Source organism: Hirundo rustica, chromosome 2, assembly GCF_015227805.2.
Source record: "Hirundo rustica isolate bHirRus1 chromosome 2, bHirRus1.pri.v3, whole genome shotgun sequence".
Taxonomy (NCBI): Eukaryota; Metazoa; Chordata; class Aves; order Passeriformes; family Hirundinidae; genus Hirundo; species Hirundo rustica.
The window spans coordinates 105,932,007-105,953,333 of NC_053451.1; the positions used below are offsets into that span (position 1 = coordinate 105,932,007).

The window sequence follows — 21,327 nt, forward strand, 5'->3', positions numbered from 1 at the left end:
TTGTGGATTTTTCTGGAAGGCTTTAAATCCTAAGCTCTAGTATCAAAGCATGAAGCTGTATTGTGTGTGCTATGAGCCAGTTATAGAGCTGATTTTGGTATTCTGCTGAACAGCATTGTTAGTGTTAAGACTAATGAGTACTGTTGATGAACGTTCTCTTAGAAAGTGCTTTCTACAAGAGAGATAATGCCATCAATTAGTTGGAAAAAAATCACAAAGGGCAAAGGAATACTGAGTGTGTGAAAGTAAGTCTTTCAATTTGCATTTGTTGTAACCTTTTTTGTTATTTTTTCTGCTTCAAGGGTCATAATATTTATGGATTTGATCTGGAAGTGCTGCTTCAAAGAATTAATTTGTGCAAAGTCCCTCACTGGTCCAAGATAGGTCGACTAAGGAGATCTAATATGCCAAAGCTTGGGGTAATAAGATTGCTTAAGTCTTTTAAGACCCTTTATGTTGCATGTGATTAAAAATGAATTAGCTTTTCTAAGGAATTGTAAATGTGACACTGATGTATTTTGACTGCTGGCCATACTGAATTTTTTGGGTCCCAGATCACAAATTATGAATGTTTATATGACTTTTATTACAGTAATAGGATAAACTGATTTTCAAGTTAGGCTAATTTAGTTTACTTATCTCAACTAGATGGCAGAAATGACAGATTAATTGCAATAGTCTTTACTGTAACTGTCTTTGTCTGCTGTAACTGTAAAATGAGAAGAAGCAATTTGGATTGATGGGTGAATCATCCCATAGAGAGCTGCTAAGCTAATAATTCTGTAGTTCTTATTACTTATTTGTTCAGAGGACAATGTGTGAAGCTTGGAGTATTGAAGTGCTGAACATGGCTGTGTTCTTGCCTATTCCTGTCCTTCCTAGAGGCCAAGTTGGGTATTTCTGTGTGGTTCTGTGACTTTTTTATCCTGCTGTTATTGCAAAGTGTCCTTAGAGGAAAGACAAAATTTACACACAGGTTCTCTTTGAGGCTATTCTAATGATTGAAGAAAAAAAAAAAAAAAAAAAGCATGATAGTTTAAGAGTTAAGGTATAACTAGTAGTGAAAGTTAACTGTTTCTTAATATCTACATACAGTGAAAGATACCATGGGTTCCTTTAGGGCATAATTGTAAGTTCTTTAGTATTAGTGGTATTTAATAGAATATTCGAGTACTTAGTGACCAACTGACTTGGCTGCTGACTTGACTGAGTCCTGTTATCATATATTGTGGGTAGATATTTCTGGTTAGTGTTTGTATGGTTCATTTCATTTGGGTTTTCTCTCCTTGTGTAATATGATGAAGGGCCGAGGAGGCTTTGCTGAAAGGAATGCTGCCTGCGGTCGAATGATCTGTGATGTAGAAATTTCTGCTAAAGAGCTAATTCGTTGCAAAAGTTACCATTTGCCTGAACTGGTCCATCAGATTTTGAAAACTGAGAAGGTAACAATTCTACCAGAGGAGATTCGAAATACGTACAGGTATGTTGCTGATTGGGGGTTTTAATCCTTCTCTGGAGAGCAAAGGAGCTGGTTCCCTGACATAAAGTTTTACTTTTGCTTACTTCGTTTGTCATGGGGGTGCTGACTTAGCATACTAGGATTTGAAAAGTTAAATACTGTCTTAACATTATAAAATAATGTTTCAAACTACTTGTGGTGGCCACTGGTGGCTTATTATGTATGAAGTAAATTGATTTGTGGGAGCATTGGTGTAGACACACTAACAGGAGATGCAAGCCTAAGTTTTGGGGTGGTTTTTCAATTACAAGAGCTTGCTCTAAAATTCATCAGTTTTGTGCTACAGATACCGTGTGTTCTATACAGCACATAGGTCTAAACTCTGCAGAGTATAATGGAGATTGATTTTGAGATCTTTGCTAGACCATACCCCTTCTTTCCCCAGTGATTCTCCTCGCTTACTCTTCATGCTGGAAAACACCTGGACAGATGCCAAGTTCATTCTCCAGATCATGTGTGAGCTGAATGTTCTGCCGCTGGCTCTTCAGATAACAAACATCTCTGGGAATGTCATGGTACATTTTTATTACTTTCCACCCCTCTCCACTGTACCCCCCCAAGCAGCTCTATTTTCTGTATTTGAATTGCTGGGTTTAATTTCTAAGCATTAATTTAGAATGCACTATGCTGTAAATTTTTTTGCTGTGAGGAGTAGGAGAGTTCTGTGTTCTAATCAAGTAATAATGTAAAACTTCCTTAAAATATCACGTTTGAGTTTTGTGCATAGTGATAATACAGAATAATAGTAATACTAGCTGAACTTAAATAGTTGGAGGACATTGCTTAGTCTGTTTTGCTGTCAGTGTCCTCTGTGCTTTGCTTTGAGTTCTCTTTTCACCCCCTCTTCAGTCGAGGACGATGATGGGCGGACGATCTGAACGTAATGAATTCCTGCTGCTTCATGCCTTTCATGAGAAGGATTACATAGTGCCAGACAAACAAGTTTTCAAAAAGCCTCCACAGAAGCTGGTGGGTCCAGTTTTTCTTTTCCCAAGAATTTTTATTAAAAAAAAGGGGAAAACCATTCTTCCGTCTTTTGCGTGTTTACTGTTCTGTGGGAACACAAAGAACCCCAGCCATAACTCAGATACAACTTAATGGTACAGCATATGCTTAATTAAACCATTGTTTTTGTGTGGAATCGATAATGAGTGGGACAGTGTGAATGCTTTTCTGTTGCATCACAGATCTCTAAAAAACTCAGTTGTTCTGTTAGTTTACAATTAAAATAAGCTAAGTACTTGTCTGTGTGGGGAAACAGTAAAGAAGACCATCTGTATTGCTTAGTATCTGGATTTAGTTATTTTGGTGAACGGTATTTCAAGAAAAACTTGTTACATGGATGAAATATTCAAAGGTATTAAAATAAATTCCTTTCTATAATACCAGTGTAAATAATAATTATAGAAATATCCAGATGTTTGTTAGTGAACAAATTAAAATTTGAGAAATTACTTGTATTTCACTATACTTTGCTTTTTTTAGTTTTAAATGTGTTCAACAGCAATCTTAAAAGCAGTAATTTTTGTTGACTGTATTGTTGCATCAAAGTAGCGCTGGAATTCTAAAAGACTCAGAACTGAACGGTTGGGAGAAGAATTCTTACTGCATCATAACAAATAGCAGAATATCTTTAGGTCAGTAGTAATGTTTTTATTTGTTTTATTCAAGCCCAGCCATTCTGTTTGCAAAACCAACATTTTAATTGGGCAATCATACCACTCCTGAGTCATGAGTTGATTTTTTTCATAGTGTAGACTTCTACATCCAGTTGCAAAAGGCATTCTGGTGCCATGTTGAATGATGACAATACTTTAAGGTCTTTGTAATCTCTTGTTAGTAGTTTTTTTCCTGTCAGAGTTGGTTTGAATGCTGTTTTGACATATAGAGAGCTTTTAGTATGGATCATGATGAAAACACCATATTTTGCATATATTTTAAAAGGAATTCTGCACTGACTCCCAAATTTGTATTTGACTTGCCAAAAATAACTCCTCTAACATTACAGAAATCTTAGAGACTGGATAATGACTTTTTTAAATGCCAAATGTAGGTGGATGAAGATGAAGATTTTGAAGATCAGAATAAATCAAAGATAGGGAAAAAGAAAGCAGCATATGCTGGGGGCTTAGTCTTGGATCCCAAAGTCGGTAAGATGTGGCAATTTTCTTCCTTCAATAAAGTTAGAGACAGGTAGGTTATATTAATACAGAGAGATTGCAGTGGGGAATCTGTTTGTGGGAGTTTGGTGTGGTTGCAAGGGGAATCTTGTTGCATACAACAAAATTCCCAGCCTTGATTGTGGAATTGCTTCTTTTGAGGAATTAGGACTGTATATTTATGTGTAATTTTCTAATGGACACGTAAGTTTTCTTTCAGTTTCTCCTCTATGTGGGGAAAACTGTACAAGTGTCCTATAGTAACACAGAAGCTATCTGTTCAACTCTGGTGAGTTAATGGGGTTGGATCGTTCCACTTCTGACAGCTTTCTGTAAAGGGCAGTGGTGCATCTCAGCAGCTGCTTGAAGGGATTTAGATCATGGAAATGTGGTACAATGTATTACTGTCACTTAAATATTAATTGAGGAGTTGCCTGAAGTCCTTTGGGAGACCTGAGTAATTATGACTTTTGTTTTAAACTCTGTTTTAGGTTTTTATGACAAGTTTATTTTGCTTCTCGACTTCAACAGCTTGTACCCATCGATTATCCAGGAGTTCAACATCTGCTTTACCACAGTGCAGCGATTGTCATCAGAAGCACAGAAAAGGGCAGAGGTTTGCATGCTTTAACTTGTGGCTTAAATTACACTTCAGAGTTTTTGGTGAACCAGCTCCTTAAGAAATGGTTATTTTTCACTGTTTGTTTTTTGGGGGTTTTTTTTTGGTTTTTTTTTTTGTCCCTTTTCACACATAAAAGGTGATTCTTGTTTACAGATGTATCATATTAATTTGTGGGTTGGGACTTCTTGGAATATTTTGTGTCTGTCACATTCCTTTCTGTAATGCTCTTACAGAGTCTTGGTATCCTCGTGAAACAAGATTTTTACTGAGACTCTTACTCTTTTCAGCCATCCTCCCTAGCAATTTCTGAGCCCCTTTACTAGCTTCATCTTAGCTTGAGAGAGGTTTCCTGAAGTTGCAAAAGAATTAATGCAAATATTCCTGATGGAGGTAGGCAAAAGTCTCATGCTTTCTACAGGAGAGAATACAATTATGAGCTCAAGCCTTATTAGACATCAGGAAAATCACGTGTGTGAACGTGTGAGCTGTGGCACCAACTTCACAAAAACTCATGCTGTTCAAACTCTGTTCAGCACAACTGAAAAACCTCCTGAGGGTACAGTTGGATGTTCTGTTTTATAAACAGCTGTGTCGGCTCTGGCTTATCCACGGCTGGAGATTGTCATTTCCTCAGCTGTGCTGAAACGCTTGCTGGTGGAGCTGTGTTGTAAACTAAAGCATTGAGCTGGTCAGGTCTAAAGGTTAAATCATAGGCTTTTATTTTTAACTGGTGTCAGCTCACAGGTTGAAATTAGTTAGTCTTGTAGCAACTGAGATCTGAACACAGTAGCAGAAATAAGGTAAGTATGTGGAATTCTGTCAGTAAGTTCCTTCAAGCTGTCTTTGGATTTTCCCAGCTTTCTGAAGTGTGCTTCAACCTGAAGCAGCTCATTTTGATTTCTCTTGCTGTATGATGTTTTAATCAGGCTTTGCTGTAATTTCTTGTTACGGTTATCCTCAGACTGCTTTACTAAACTTGCCAACACCACCACCTCTGTATTGCCCTTCTTTGTACATTTCTGTCACTTTCATTGTGCTTGAAATACCTTTCCATTTTTGCTGATCAACCATTTCTTCAGTTGTGCTATGAAGGTGTCCTTTCTGCTCTGTCATTTTCTGCTATAATCAAGAGTTGCTTGGGGTGGAGTTTTTGTTCTACTGCTGCGCTGGATTTCACTTTTGTCAGTTGCATCATTCAAAGTATCAGTTCCACAGAGCACCTGCTCCTTTTGACAGGTCTGAACACCAGAAGTACTTGTGTGATGATAAAAAAGGGATGGATTTTTCAGCACGGAAAGAATTGCTGTGTGTGTACTTTTCTTTATATTCTTGTATTTATCTATATATACCTAAGAGTGAGAATGTGTGTGTGTTATTTTTCTGCATATATATATATATATGCATATATATACATAAATATGTAACACACACACTAATAAAAAATAAAAACCTTCCTGCTACTACTGGTCCATGCCTTCTTTGTGTTTCTCCAGCAGTGAAACGGACTTAGGCCCTGTCCCCCAGCAAGGACACAGTAATACAGTTAAACACTGCAAAAAAACCTCTCATGCTTGTTCTAAACTGTGCTTTCAGTGCTCTGCAGGAATTGGCACAAGCTGTATAGTTTTGGTTTTTTTTCCCCCCAAGCTTTTCACTTAATGCATTAAAATCTAATCTTCAAGCCATAAAATGATAAGCAGTGGTGGTCATTTTGCAGGTTGAAGAAGAGGAAGAAATTCCAGAGCTTCCAGACCCATCTCTGGAAATGGGAATTTTGCCTAAAGAAATCAGGAAACTGGTGGAGAGAAGACGTCAAGTTAAGCAGTTAATGAAACAGCCAGATTTAAATCCTGACCTCTATTTACAGGTGTGTTTTATAGAACTCCGTTGATTTTTCCCCCTCTCCCCTTAAGTGCCCTGATCAGCCTTGTAGAATAGGGATGATTAGTAGTGAGCAGTGATTGTAATGTGCTTTATTTGTAGCCCATCACTGCTGCAGACTGTATAAAAAAGCTGTGAATGTAATTGTGAGCATTAAGGTCTGCTCCCTGATGGCTGTGGTTGGATCACTTTTCTGGTTGTGTTTCTTTTCAGTATGATATCAGACAGAAAGCTTTGAAACTCACTGCTAACAGCATGTATGGCTGCCTGGGATTTTCCTACAGCAGATTCTATGCCAAACCTTTGGCTGCTTTGGTGACACATAAAGGGAGAGAGGTAAGTCATTAAACACTTACATACATGTAAAAAGGCTGAATTTAAGCCACCTGCTTTTTTTTGTTGAATACAAGAATGGTTTTGTTCTTGAACCTGCTTTTGGTTTGAGAACTCTTACCTTTCTTGTGCCGTGAAACTATTCGGTTTCAATGTGCCAGATTGTGGTGACAACAACCGCAAAAAAATGAAGGCTGCTTTCACATTTTCCATGAATTTCCAGTTCTGCTTGATGGGTTTGATTTGGTGGTCTGCTTCAGCTTTGGATGAGCTTGCTTGTAGCCAGAGTGTCCTGTGGCCTGATATGACTTCCTGAAAGCCTAAAGTTTGTGATAGGGCTAATGAATCATGGAGACAATGGATTATGTATCAAGGCTTATTTTTGGAAACTGTTCTTTAAAATAATGTTTCTCATTACCCTTAGATTTTATTTTAAGAGTTGCACTTGACTTTATAGGCAAAACTACTCTTGCTATTGATTAGGATGGTAGCTCAATAAAGACCACATTGGTTTTGTCCTATGGGGAAAAATAATCTTAAATGATCCAAAACATACCACTGATAGACATTCATTGTCTTGTCTTAAAGCATAATGATGTTTGATATTAGCTCCTTATAAAAGAGAATACCAAACAGGAGTCTGCAAAGATGCCAGGAACAGTTGTGTCAGGATGGCTGCTCACCTTTTGGTTGATCAGGAAGATGGTTGATCAGATCCCTGTTGACAGGCTCCTCCTCCCTGTGATGGGAGGGCACTCCCACTTCACAATTCCCAACTCAATTGCACGGAGGAGTTTTATTTCTGGTAACACATCTTTGTTTTTAATTGTCTTCTTATTTAAACAGTTCTCTAGAGAGAACCCCCCATTTGCTGTCTTCCCAATTTATGTAAGCAGTTATGTTTAACCTTACATGTCTGTTTGACTCAGAAATAATTTCCCAGTATGGTAACTGCAAATGTGCCATGCAAATTCAGAAATCAGTATTTCCTTTAATAAGGTTTTGTGTTTGTTGATGTAAGATTCCACCTCCTATTGTCTATGAGGTTGGCATGCAGAGCAACTGAGTGTCATAGCTTTATCCTTTCTAGTGGTATTTTAAAAGTGATGAATTCTACTTTTTTCTTTGATTTTTTAAATGATCTCCATATGTCATATGTACCACCTGCCACAAACCTGGTATTCTATGGATTCTTAAGCTTTTGGCCTCTGTTAAGATGGGGAAATAATTTTTGTTTGCGCACAGAGTTTATTCTCATTTATCTGTAATGTATCAGTTATGAGATAAATATGTGAAATTCTTGTGTTCCTGCTTTATGTTCCAGAGTGATGGTGAAATGGGGAAATCCTAAATAAGTGCTACAGAATGGCTAGGGACTAATTAGAGATTATTTCTTCTACATAGCTGATCTTTGGTTGGAAAGGATTTCTTACCTCTTAAATTCTGGTGGTGCTGGCTTCTGCCAAGCCTTTGCACACATTTGAGTTTTTGCCATAGAAGATGACACAAAGGCACTTTAGTTTTCTGTTTGTGTTTGTTTTTTTTTAAATTTTGTTTGTTTTTCTGAATTTGAAATATCTAATCTGGAAAAACATTGCTTTACATTTTTATATTAGTCTTTCTATTCAAAGGTTTTCTCTTACCACTCAGTTCTAATATAAAAGAAGTAAATGTTAAGTATCTGGAGGTTTGGGTTCTGTATGGGAAAAGGTTAATTAAAAAGTAACTATTAAGGAAAATGTATGGTCTAAATTTAAATGGCCTTTTCTGATGATCTACAATTAATAGATTTTTTTTTTAACTGTTGTCAAGGGCACCTGAGTAAATGCAGGTAGGCTTGTAGAAGTCTAAGTGGGAAAAATACTGTGTGGGATGAAAACTGAACTTCATATTTGCACTAACACAATTACAGTTCAATCGTAAGTCTTAGCAGAATAATTGGAAGTGGGAAATATGTATTTCATGTTGAAGTTGTTAAAGCTCAGCCTAGCATTAAGTTTTAATGTAGCTGAGAATGAGTTTTGATGATTCCTGTAAATTGATCCTTTTCAACTGTGTGACTGACAACCTTTCCAGTGAAACTGTGGGAAGATTCAAGCACCTGGTGCCAAGTGCTGAGTGCCACCTCTCCTGGACTCCTAACTTCTTTTTGTGGTTTGGAAATGCAGTAAAAGCAGGGGAGCTGCCATGGGGTTCCTTACGGGGACTAAAAATACTTGTAATTACACATCGCCATTATAAAAATTTGTGTGTGACTGAACTGTATTACTAGAACTTGACATGTTCACTTCATTTTGATGGCAGAAGTATTAAATATGGTGTGGAAAGGCCATTTTTAAAAAGCCAGATCATAGAAGTAGATGATCCTTAGGGTTCCCTTGCGACCCAAGCCATTCTACGATTCTGTGATAGTGTAATCCATAAAAGCTCAGTTCTCTTCGGTCAGCTGTAGAGATGTATGGGCCAGTGCTTGATTTTGGTTTTTATTTTCCTTCAGCCAGGGAGTAGGAACGTAGCAAAGGCTGACATCCCTGGCCGCGGTCAGGGCGGACCCAGCGGAGTTTGTCCGCTCGTTCCCGGGAACGCGTTGGAGGGCACAGTGTGACAATGGCGGGCAGTGCTCGCTAGATGGCGATAGAGACCTGGAGATCCCATAGCAATTAACGCTCATTTTTGTACAAGTGTTTTAAACCTCGATTTTCGGGATTTTCGGCGGCTCTTCCTTGTTTTCTACGTGTTAATCTTTAACAAGGGCGTGTCAGGGTGAATTTGTCAGAATTCAGGTGTCACAGGTAGGCTGCTAAGTTCCGGTGTCACGGAAGAAGAAAGAGGCAAAAATTTGGGGTGGAAGTGAGTTGTAACTGTAGCTCCGATCTGCTTGACCGCTTTGGCAAATGTAAATATTTTTCACTCTTGACTGTAAGAGATGTCTGAGTTCAGCAAAATTAGAAGAAAAAAAAAAATTCTACGTTGGCAAACCAATGCTCAGGAATGTGTTAGAGGGATTCCTGGACTTTCCCCTCCACGCCCCCCCATGTTGCTAAGCCTTTGCCTGGACATTACTCTCCTTGTAACTATAGCAGTTGCTTGCATGGAAAAGTAATAGGAAAATATTTAATATATTTTTAGCTGTCCTTTAATGTAATTTAACAACTGGAAACGAGATGAGTCGGAGCCGTACAAGCAGCCAGCTCTGCACCAGCAGGCAGTGTGGGGTCATGCCGTTCTCGCCTCTCTAAAGGACAAGCCTTTTGATGGAGTGTCAGTTGTCTGGTTTCCTAAATGCAGGATGCCGTCTGCTGCAGGATTCTCCTACAGGACAGCAAAGTTGTTGAGAGAATTTAACTGTAGACAGCTTGCTTGCTAATGGCTTTCACTCAGTGCTGAGGCCTTTTCCAGGTATTTGCTTTTTTTCTGTGTTGTTTTTTTGCTGTTGCATATTTTTTGCCCAAGCAAACTTGCCTTTGGAAGGAAAACAACACGTTTGCTGTTTTCAGCAGTGCTGACAGGTAGACCTAGCGTTCAAATATGCAAAATGAAAGGGGGAAAGAGGCAATTGGGTTAATTCCAACTTTCTCATTCAGATCCTTTAGATACATTCTCAATTAATAATTAGTTTAAGGCCCTGGCAGTCAAAAGGAAAGAATAAAAGCATGTTATTGCTGCAGTCTGGGAGAAGAATGGATGAGGGAGGAGAAAAATGAAGTGGAGAAAGATGAGCTCATTTTAAAAAAATTAAGGGTAGGTAAGCAGGTTAATGGCTGTCTGCTGTAATTATGATCTGTAAAGAAATCCAGGCATTTCTTTTTTTTTTTTTTTTTTAAGTCTTGTTCATCCAGGGAAAATGATCTTCAGCTGCTTTCTCTTGATTGCACCTAAAGCACTGGTTATACAGTCTGTGAGAGTTGTCACGTGAATGGGACAACTGACAGACTCCTGGTTTCTTCCATGTTGTACTGTGGAAGAAAGAGGATTGCTAAAAGAGGGAAAGGAGCCTCCTAATATCTTGTTATAAGCATGCCATCTATATTTAAACAGGGAATGCAACATCAGTATAACAATTTTGGAAGACATGGCACTTGATGGCAAAAGGCTAGGCAAGGAGTTTCTAATTGCTTTTAAATATAAAAATGGCAACCCAAAATCTTGGGAAAAATAGTGCTAAATTGCTGCATTGTCCCAAAATAGGGACTGTTGGGGTTAAATCATTTGCTTCTGTTGTTAAATTTATCACTGTGTGTGCAACTGTGAGTCTGTGAAAAAGCTATGTATGTTACTTTGCATGCTGATATCCTAAATGAGTTAGAGTAGACAAGGAGAGGCTGCATACAATCTGCATATGTGAACTGAGTACCAAGTAATAGAGAAATTATGGAGCATCTTCACAGTTGTTGAAATATTATTGGTAGTCAAGTGCAGGAGATGACATCTGGTCTAACACAAACTTTAGCATCTCCAAGGAGATGAAATGAAACATTTCAATTAAGAAAAATGGCCAGAATATTTTGGGTGAGGAGGAAATTAGTGAGAAGCAAAAAAAAATTATTTTATTTTGGATGGCATATTGGTATTTTTTTTTCTCCTCTGGACAGAAAGGTTTTATTTAATGGGTATTCACCAAGAAATGTTTAGGAATATTGATCAGATTCAGATTGATTGTACAGCAAGTCAGAAGAATAGAGACCTTTTTATTATTTTTTCCTGCTCATTTTAAGATTGTGCTATTACAAGAGGTGTGGTGCCTCTCACTTCCTGACTGCTGATTTCTGTGGATGGGTTATAGCAATTGCCTGGCCCCATGGTGAGTTAGATCAGCCTAGTGATCCAAGTTGAAAACTAACTCCAGAGGAAAACCAAATTGATTTCAGTTGGATCAATGGCTCAGTGGCTCACTGCATGCTCTGAGAGCTGGTGGAAGGGGGGAGGTTGGGAAGTGGGGGCAGGCCCAGTGTGAGATGGAAGGGGTCAGACAAGACCAGCCATTTTTCAGCTCATACCTGACTGTGAACCTGTGGGGTTACTATTAATATGATAACACATGGAGGTTTTCTTTGGTTGTTGTTTTCTTTCTTCTGTACTTTTGATTTTTTTTTTTTTATGGTTTCCTGTCTTGTATTTTTTTTCTGTCCTGCCAAAAGACACAGATTTTTCCTTGCGTCATATCTTAACCTGGCTGACTAGATAACAACAAGATATTCCTCACCCAGAATTGCGGTAAAACTGAGAACCAGAGTACTGGGAAGAGCAAGATCTCTGGAACATTCTCTGTGTCTGAGCTGTAACAGTATGTCCCCTTTCAGAAGCCGTATGTGTTGGGTAGAGAGCTGCTCTCTCAAGATTAGGAGAGGTAGAAATGTCTCACCATATCCAGTGGTAACAGGAAAGGCTCTCAGGTGTTCAATAAAGTATTGGGGAATGCACTTGCATCCTTCACCCTCCAAAGTCTGCCATGCTTCAGCTTCAGAATTACTAAAGAAATTCTTTAAACCTGTCTAGAATATTGTGGCGATTAACAGACATCCTTCAAGGTTCTCTCACAGAGATGCCTCATAAAAGGGAGGCACAGTAGCACAGGTGCTTCACCAAGAAGGTTGAGAACTTCAGCAGCATCATAGCACCATTTTTAAACTGCCCTGGTTCTGTCTTCAAACACATTTATTTTCCAAACCCCACTGTTAAGGTTAGAAAAATACAAATGCTAACGGATGCTTTAATGTTTTTCTCCAGCCTGTATATTTGTTAGCACTACATGTCTTTGCAGTAATGCATTATCTTAGTTCATTAGTAGCTTGTCAAAAAATACTTGGGGTTTTGAGACTTCTGCAGAAGTTGTTCTTTAGCATCTTATTGCCTCGCTCACTTGCATCATGCATTTATCTTAAATAGGATGTTGGCTTGTTCTAGAAGCCCTGGGTTTGGATACCTAGATGGTAATAAAGTTTTCAAAATAAAAGATACTTCAAACAGGAGTTAAAAATAATTTTCATTTTCAAGCACTGTTCCTAAGAGGATAGAAAAACAGTCTAACTGAAGTGTCTGTCTCCCACGAGACTTAAATAAATATTCATACTGTCCTTCAAAAATATGACACCTTGATCTCATAATCAGAAATTTTCATCTATTTCCTGGGAATCTTGCCCACTGTGTGAAAGCTGACTTTTCGCCACAAATTCTATTAGAAGCTTTTAGTTCCATCCACAGTGAAATGACCTTTTTCCTCTTGGATGAATACTCATTTGAGCCTACTAGGTCTGTTCTTTTCAGGTAGTGGTTTCAGGATGGTGATGATCCTACTTTGACATATAGGAAGAGGCTGAAAGCTGGGATTCCTTCACTCTGGAGAAGAATTTTTGAGGATGGAATTAACTGATCTTCAGCAACCTAAAGGGGGATGTCTAGAAGAAGCCAGACTCTTCCCAGAGATGCACAGCCTTGCACCAGGCAGGCCTGGCCCTCTCTGGGCCAGTGCTTAAATGATGTCCAGAGATCCCTTCAAACCAAAGTTGGTTTATAACCATCGGTTTAGAAGTTCCTTTAGTTCCCACTGGGGTTTATCACCAAGGTCAGCAAGATTCAACAGATGAAACTTGTCATTTGAAGGGAAGAAAAGTGGAAGAATGAAGATACATCAGCAGTGATATTTGCTCTTACAAGGCTGTTTTGGTTTCAGGGCTCAAAAATAATGTTTGAGTACTTGGAACGCAGATTTTGCTGTATAGATCAGGTTGTGTGGTCTCTTGCGTGTTATGTCCTTTCACTGGGCCTATGCCAAGATTCATTGGCTTGATTTAGAAGATAAGCATGAACAGTTTACGCTATTTTCTTTATATTTGGGAGACAGATGAAAGAGTTTATTAAGACCTTTATTTATCTGTGAAAGATGGACTTTCTCTACTGCTGCAGGTACAACACCTTGTAAGGGTATAGGAGATCTTGGTGTGCAGCATCCAGAATTCTGGTTGGAGCAAAGGACTCTGGAGAAGTAGGTGCAGTTGGGCAAGCTGGGGCATCCCTGTTCTCCTAACATAAGCAAGGAAGGTTGCAAGTCAGGTGTTCAGCCTAAAGTAATTTGTTCTGACTCCCTTTGCAGTAGAAAGAGAGCAGTGTCAAAGCTGGATGAAATAAAACCCCCAAATTTTAGAGCTTGATCAGTGATTGAGAGACACCAACATTATGCTTATTCTCTGTTGGCTTTCCTTCCAGCAGTTCTACATGATGCAGTGCAGGAGATCTTGCTGGTGTTTGTGTTGTCTTTAGCTTCAGACTATGCCTTTCATCAAATATGGGTGAGGTTTCAGAGAGAAGGATTAAATTATTTATGTTGTTACCTGCTTTACAATTTGATACTCATTTTTGCTAATTTCAACCACTAGGAACAGTTGCTCCATAAAATCCTATTTCAACACTTGTATTACTTAAAAGAAAAAATGAAAATACCCATTTTCCTTTACATTTCTTGTTAATCCTTCTTTGCTTTCATATGTTTTAACTGGCAGCCTTTAGAAAGAGCAAGAAATAGTATTTTAGGTTGTTGGGGGTGGGAAGTGGTTCCCACTTGTGTCACTGAAATGATTTGCTTATCAAGCAGTGCTCAGCAAAAACATGGAATTGATGGGACATCTTTTGAAGGTTTAGTACCTGACAGTCATTTCTCTGTGAGCTTGTGCTAGTCTTGGTAGTTACATGAGACTGGAGAAATTGGTAATATGTGGATTCTGACAATTGATAAGCCTTGATTTAAAAAAAAAAAAAAAAGGTATTAATGCTTTCTTTCAAATTATTTGCCTAGTTTATGAAACAGAGCAGAAATTCCCATGTTTGAATTATTGGAAGTTACCAGAAAAGCAGGACAGTGTAATAATCTGCTTTGATGAAGTTCAGGGTCGCATTTCCTGGAATGACTGGGTCTGCATAGAGGAGACCTTGAAGTACAAACACTTTTTTTGTTTTTAATCCAAGGAAAGAGAATCTGCAGAACAGTTGCCAGGGAGAAGGGCAGCCATTCTAAAGTAAGGGCTCTCTACTTGGGTTGCTTTGCCCTTCTGACTTGTTCGGTTCTCTGACTTGTTCTGTGTGCATTGCCACCTAATTAGGCAATACCACGCTTTGCACACTAAAAATTTCTTTCCTGTGTTCTCTGACTTCAGTGCAAAAAGTGTTTTCAGTGTGAACTTCAGTTTTCTTCCTTGAAGCTTTTAATTTTTTCTGGAATATAAAACTGTCACAAGCTTTGTGCAGGCATTTGCAATTAGCAGGTAGAAGACTGAATTAAAACCATAGGAATGCCTTGGTCCTGTGCTGGAGTGTGTGCAGCCTTCTGGTTCATTTTGTTCTGGTTGGAATTATACTTGTTGAATCTAAAACTTCCTTGGTCATACCCTTTGATTTTTGAACAAACCAGATTTAAGTCAATGACTGTTTTGGTTTTCATGTGACTGCATTCATTTCTTCCCTTTCCTCCCCATCTCCCTCAGAACTCGCGATCATCTTTGAACTTAGGTAAATACCATTTTTGTATTTGCTCAGAAATCCTCTGGTTTCTTTAAATTTTAATTGCAGATATGCCTTGATGTTTTAATATGTATCATACCTGGGTTTTTTTTGGTTCAAAGCATAGCCTCATATTTTTCAACTTAGAGTTACAAGTAGTTCATCCTGGGGGTAAAGGAAAATCAATGAGAAGCCCCTGCTTAGACTGAGAACCCCTGCAGAAAGCTTTGATTAGAGAAAAGCTTCAGATCTGGCTCTTGCACACAATTGTCCATCAGGTGGCCAGGCATTTTTGTATGTACTACTGTGTGCCACAGATGGTAGGGATGGAAAAAGGTCTGTTGTATCATGTATTTCATCTCCCAAAGTGTGTATATAGTTGCTTCAGCAGAGACACACTTCTTGATGATTTTTGTTGTTGTTGTTGAAGGCTGTTGTCCTTCAAGAAGTCACTGCTAATTTTAATTTTGCAGTGTTTTGATCTGACTGCTTTTGTGATCACTATATTTTAACAGATTTGGAAGATGAGTCTGCCTTCAGTAGGAATGAGTTAATTGACAGGTGTCCTGAAGTTCTACATTCTTGGCAGCGGTCCAGGATGACAGAGCAGTAATGACTTAGAAACTGCTATTCCTTCCTGGTGAAAGGATTGGAGGAAATCCGTGAAGTTATTAACTACTTCTCTCTTCTAACAGATTGTGAGAAGATCATTATGGCATCTAATTAGTTGAGATTACCTCCTTTATGCAGAATGTTTGGGTGTTTTTAAATTCCTTTACATGCTGTCTTATGACTATTAGGTTTTTTTCTCTTCTCTACAGTGTTCTGGATGGTTACTCTGAGGATTTGAGTAAGGGATCATGTTCCCATCTCTGTGTGGTGTAATTAGCACAGCTATTTAAATGTTATCTGGAACCCATTTACCCAATCTGTCAGTTGCTGCTTAGTTCAGTGGAAATGCTTTTATGTAAATCACAGAACAATACTTCTGACTTGTAACAAGATTGGGTTGAATTTAGGGAACTGAAACACTTCATCGTGGAATAAAAATGTCTTGCTGAATCAAGGGTAGATTATGAAAGCTGCCACTTTTAAAAAGTGTATTATGCTAACATATGTATATGTATAAATTGAATTAGCTGTGATACTCCTACAGTGAGAAACTTCCCACTGATTCTAAAAAATTTAAGGAAAAGCTGATGCACATGAAATTTTCCTCCCAATTTGCATGCTAGCTCTTCAGCTGGTCTTAGAGTATTTGTAATTGAGGCCTGATGGAGTGCAGGGCAGATGCTTTCTTTTTACTTCCTAGTAATTTCCTAATGAAAGTAGTTCCTTCTGTGGCCCTGAGATAGTTGTATTTTATAGGGATCTAGTGGCATTTATAGTGATTTGATTGCTCTGAGGCTTCTGTGGAAGATAACTACATTTTTTTATTCCATTCCAATAAAAGTCTCTTCCCTCTCACCCTCCTTCAGTATGCTGACCTTTTTCCATCCCATATTTTGGTGGTAGATCTTGAAGAAAATAATGATGACATTTTCTCATCTTTTGTATATGAGCAGCTCCTGTAGCTATGGGTTTTCTTTAGAAGGATGGGCTTCTGACATGGTGACCAAGGAAAGATTAATTAACTGTGGCTTTTGTTTGTCTGTCTCAATTTTCAGCCTGGAGTGTAAGCTTGTGTCACTTTACTCTGTTATAAATACTGTGTTAAATTACAGCAATTTTTTAAAAGAAACTATTTGATTTTTTGCCAGGGGTTCCTGAGCCATTTAGTAAGAGTTTGAGGGATCCTATTCCTTCTCTGAAAATCAGTGCCAATTTTGGACTGTGCAGCTGTCCCAATTTCCCTTTTATTAATTTTCACTCTAGGAATAAGTTTTTATTGTGTGATGTTTATTCTATTAGCATATTTAAAGTCAGGTATTTCCTTCCCCACATAGCTCTTGCTTTACTTTTCTCCCTTTTTCCCTTAACATGGAAAAAGAGATAGATCTTCCAGAGGAGATCTGATGGTAAAGCAGTATGAAGTGGCATTTATTTGACTATTCCAGAAATGATCCTTCTGTTATTCCATACAGTACTGCATAGCTTTTGGCTCAGCTGGTCTGCATAATAGGGGACAGCCTCCCTGCTAAGCCAGGCAACTCCTCTTTGCTTTGAAGAGCATGTCAGGCATGTGTGGTAGTAGATTATCACAATTATCAAGTATCAGTACTGACTTAGTATTTGTCCCTGGCCTTTTCCATCTTAACTTGAGGAAAGTCTGTTCTGTGTCTGTCTGTCAGCCCTTCTCTCTGAGAGGAACTGTGGTTAGTAGTTTATTAATAGTTTGTGTTGTACGTAGACCATCACAGACTTGCTATATAGCTCCTGAGGATAAAGGTTTTTCTATAAATGTAACAGCATAAAGCAATTTTGTATAAACAAGATGCTCCTTTCATCACTTAATCTCTTTGGACAGTGTTGGAAGCGGGCGTTGTTAATGGGTTTGTTATGGCTCAGTAAGTTTTTCCTAACTTAAAAAAAAAAAAAAAAGCCAACCAATTTTCTGAATGTTTTGCATAATGTAGAGTTAGTGAGTTTTGTCTCTAATTTTTGGTATTTGTGTCATGTCCAGTAGTAGTTTTAGGACTACAGTTATCCACCATAAAGAGGCCGGCTATACTTGTTCCCTGAAAGGAAGACTTGATGCTCTCTGAGGTTCTGAGCTGTTACAATGAATGTTGGGAGAGATGGAGTTTGGGAAAACCTGAGCAAACATGCATATGGATAATGAAAAAACTCTGTTAACATGTTTTGCTTTTAACTGCTTTTGAAATGAAATGAGCGTAGGTCCTTGAATATTAAGTTGGCTGTCCATAGTGTTTTGGAAAAAAAAGTTGCATGAGATGAAAATAGATTCTCTTATATGGCAAGTAGTTGGTTTTCTTTTTGTTATTTTATTTCTGTTTTCCTCTTTCCTGTTTTCCATGTTTGCTTCCCAAACCAGTACTTGAATGTGCTTCTTGGCGTGTGCTTCTTAGGGATTGGGATGGAACAAAGGGAGATGTGGAATTATTGATGGGATAGTTCAAAAAGATTAATTGTCCAAAAATGCTAGCAGCTTCTCTGATAACTGCACTGTCTCAAAGTTAAAAATGTGAACACAAAAGTTACTTTTACCTCAGTGCTTAGTTCAATCAGTGTGCCAAGTTAAATGTCAAGAACAAAGTGATCTAGAGAAGATAGCTGTGGGTCTTCCAAGTCACAAAAATAACCTGGAAATGCTGGATGCTTGGACCTGGTAAAGAGAAATACTGCATCCCACTAAAGGACAAGCAACTTCCTGATTCCATTCATTGGGTCCAAAAGTGTGCAAGAATTCAAAAAGGATTGGATAATTAGTCCTCTCATGTACATACAATTAAAATAGGAACAATTCATTGAACTCTCTAAGTCAAACTTGAGTCAGTGTAAGGATTGAAGCAAATTTTTGTTCACTGGGAGCTGAGAAGAAAGCTTCTCTTGAGGAAAAGGGTTTCACATGCTTTGCTGAGCTGCACATGATACTGGACTTTCTGGGAAGGAAATGAAGATGGATTACAAACGAAGTCTGTACATTAGGGTGAGAATCACTGCCTGACTAGGTCTTCGGTTTTGATTTTGCATTTGGGGTGTTTTTTCTTCCTTCTTTTTTGAACAGAAGAGAGCAGCTGGGTAAGATCTTTGGGAGTTGTGCTTCCAACTCTGCTCCTTTTTTGCTGATGCCTTGTGTTGAACTCTTCCTGGAGGATGCAGTGTCTCTTGGCACATTTGTTGCCATCTGCTGTTTGTTGATAAGGCTTAGTTAGCACTTTTCCTAGGAAAGTGCATGACACAGTTTCAAAAACTGCTCCATTTACCTGTTGCTGTGGGACTAGGCACATGTTTTCCAGCTGGTACATATCGTAACAGTTTCAGATGACTAACATGAAAAATGATAATTGAAGCTACAAGCCTATTGCGTAGTAAGCTTTAATTAGTTAAACTGCTTCGTATTAGTTTACTGTTGGTGCTAATGCTCTTGAAATTAATTGGCACTAAAGGGGGTTCAAAGTTTATATGCAATCATTGCTGTTATAATGTGCTATATTACTAGGTAACTTGGCTTATTAGGTGATTTTGTTCTCAATTATTGCTGCAAGTCAACAAGGACAGAGTAATTATCTCACAAACAATAGCCTTGCTCCCAAGACAGATGTGACCAGACCCTTCCCGTGGAGTTCTGCAGTGTTCGAGCAAATCGGCAAGGGAAAGAGATCTGCATATGTCACCCAGCAGCAGATGGGGAAGATATTTAGAAAGTGGGATAGCACACTTTCAGATCTTCTGTTATGCTAATAAAGTTTTTGTGCGAGAACACAGCAATGTCAGTCTATCAATGACATCAACCCCTGGCATGTGCGGGCCATCAAAGCAAACGCAGAATGCCTCTGTATGCATAGCTGGACAGTGTAAGCCAGTTGCTACTGGAGTGAAGGTCATCTCTCATTTTCCTAGAACAGACTGAATACCTAGCATACACATTGATTAAACTTTTCTTCTTTTGAATGTAAGTTGTGATTTTGTTAAAATGGGAAATTTAGAGCGATGGGAATTTCTCGATCCCGTAGGAATTTCACTTTTAAGTTGTTAATGTGTTGTGTGCCACTGGTGTAGTATAATATGGTTTATATCAGCCTACAAGCATCTCATAGAAGAAATAATAAATTGAGTGGATTAATATTACTTAGTACATATAACACATTATTGATTAATAACTATTTAATTCCTAAGCACATATTTAAGATGGTAGAGTTTATATCAGAAATTAGTTACAAATGCAGATGACTTTCCTGAGTGGAAAAGGAAAAAGTACAGAGGTGGAAATGTGAAATAGTTTGATTGAGCAGTGCCAATGTGCACCTTTTTTTGGTTACTCTCAAAAATGCCTTCAGGACAAGGTTCATCTGAATCTTCAGATTTTAAGTGTCTCGATCTGAGTTCTGATACTATTCCAAGTTGCTCTTTACAGCCAGCATGTAAATCTTTATTTAGGACCATCTTTCAGCAACTACACACAGCAGGTCAGGTATTTATTCCATCTCAGGAAACTGCTATTTCCAGGAATAAAAAACGGTAACCACTACATGTCCCTAATTTTCTCTGTCACTTAGTTACTTAGAGATTGAGAAGTTTTGCAGGAGTGTATTTGTGAATGGATATGCCTTGTGAGAATTTTAAAGATGTCACGGTGTTTCAAGTGATAAAGGTGGATAATTACTTTGAATGGTAGGCTGCTTAGTACTGTTTTATTGGAAATATCTGTGGAATTTTACAGTGGATGATTCTTTGTAGCTGCAGAGATTTTGCCCTCTTTGAGCTGTATCAGTTTACAAGTCAGAATCTTGAGTATGTGGAGATGTTATAATGACTTTAAACACTGACACACATGCATTGGATCAGCTTTGTAGGAATAGTGCTGGAGACAGGAATTCCTTTTGCGTATTTTAAGCTAAGGTGTTAAACCTACTTTTTAGGGATTTTTTTGTTGTTGTTCTATTCTTTAGTATTTACAATTATGGCATTTAATTCTCCCTTTTAGGAGATTGTAGTTCCCCAGAATAAAAAAGACAGAGTGCAGAAATAACAATCCAAGGATTTGACTCTGACAAAACTGTTACTCTTCAGGCAAGAGTTTACAAATGTGGAAGTACAGGGCACTGCAAGTTCATTTATGTGCAACCTGTGAAGATACAGAGAAACCTTAGTGGCTGTTTTGTTTGTTTCACTTTTTTTCTGTAAGGAAGGAAAAATAAGAATACTTTTTTAAATCATTGTACTGTAAATGTGATGATTTTAAAGGTATCTGTTAAATGTGCCTTTTTGATAATGTAGAGGGCTCCTCAGGAGTGGATTCATTTTGATATTTTAGCCTTGAAACCAAGTTTCCGTGTTTGAATCTACTGAAATTGTTAGTGTCATATGTATAATAACCCATCTGCTTGAATAGTGATAAAGCCTCCTACTTAGTCTGTCTGCCTCAAGGGAATAATCGAGCAGCCATCATGACAATACTGCTCTGAGCCAACAAAATACATTTTTCCCCAGGAGTTCGCTTTGAAGCATGAATTATTTTTAAGGCAGTAGTGAGAAGTGCCCTGAAATGAAGCTCAATGAGGAACAAGTATCTATGTCAAATTGTCTGTCATGGGCAGTGAAGTTGAAAAAAACAAACCAAAAACCAGGATAACCCAACATCACCTTATTTAAAAAATACCGAGATACCCATCCTTTTGAGTAGGATTATATGATGTATG

The 21,327-nt window shown here is 38.2% G+C and overlaps 1 protein-coding gene and 1 non-coding gene across 9 annotated transcripts in view; both read left to right on the plus strand.

The window, feature by feature from the left end:
• POLA1 (DNA polymerase alpha 1, catalytic subunit) overlaps nt 1-21,327 on the plus strand; it is a 190,931-nt gene that overhangs the window by 25,145 nt on the left and 144,459 nt on the right. For all 8 annotated transcript variants that reach the window (XM_040055869.2, XM_040055870.2, XM_040055873.2 and 5 more), the window contains exons 19-26: nt 303-419; nt 1,305-1,480; nt 1,905-2,034; nt 2,369-2,488; nt 3,573-3,669; nt 4,170-4,294; nt 6,018-6,167; nt 6,395-6,517. In XM_040055869.2, the coding sequence (XP_039911803.1) occupies nt 303-419; nt 1,305-1,480; nt 1,905-2,034; nt 2,369-2,488; nt 3,573-3,669; nt 4,170-4,294; nt 6,018-6,167; nt 6,395-6,517 (1,038 nt within the window). The remainder of the gene's footprint in view (nt 1-302; nt 420-1,304; nt 1,481-1,904; nt 2,035-2,368; nt 2,489-3,572; nt 3,670-4,169; nt 4,295-6,017; nt 6,168-6,394; nt 6,518-21,327) is intronic.
• Nucleotides 3,876-4,006, plus strand: LOC120749713 (small Cajal body-specific RNA 24). Its single transcript, XR_005699763.1, has one exon. It is a non-coding gene; the product is annotated as a small Cajal body-specific RNA 24 (non-coding RNA).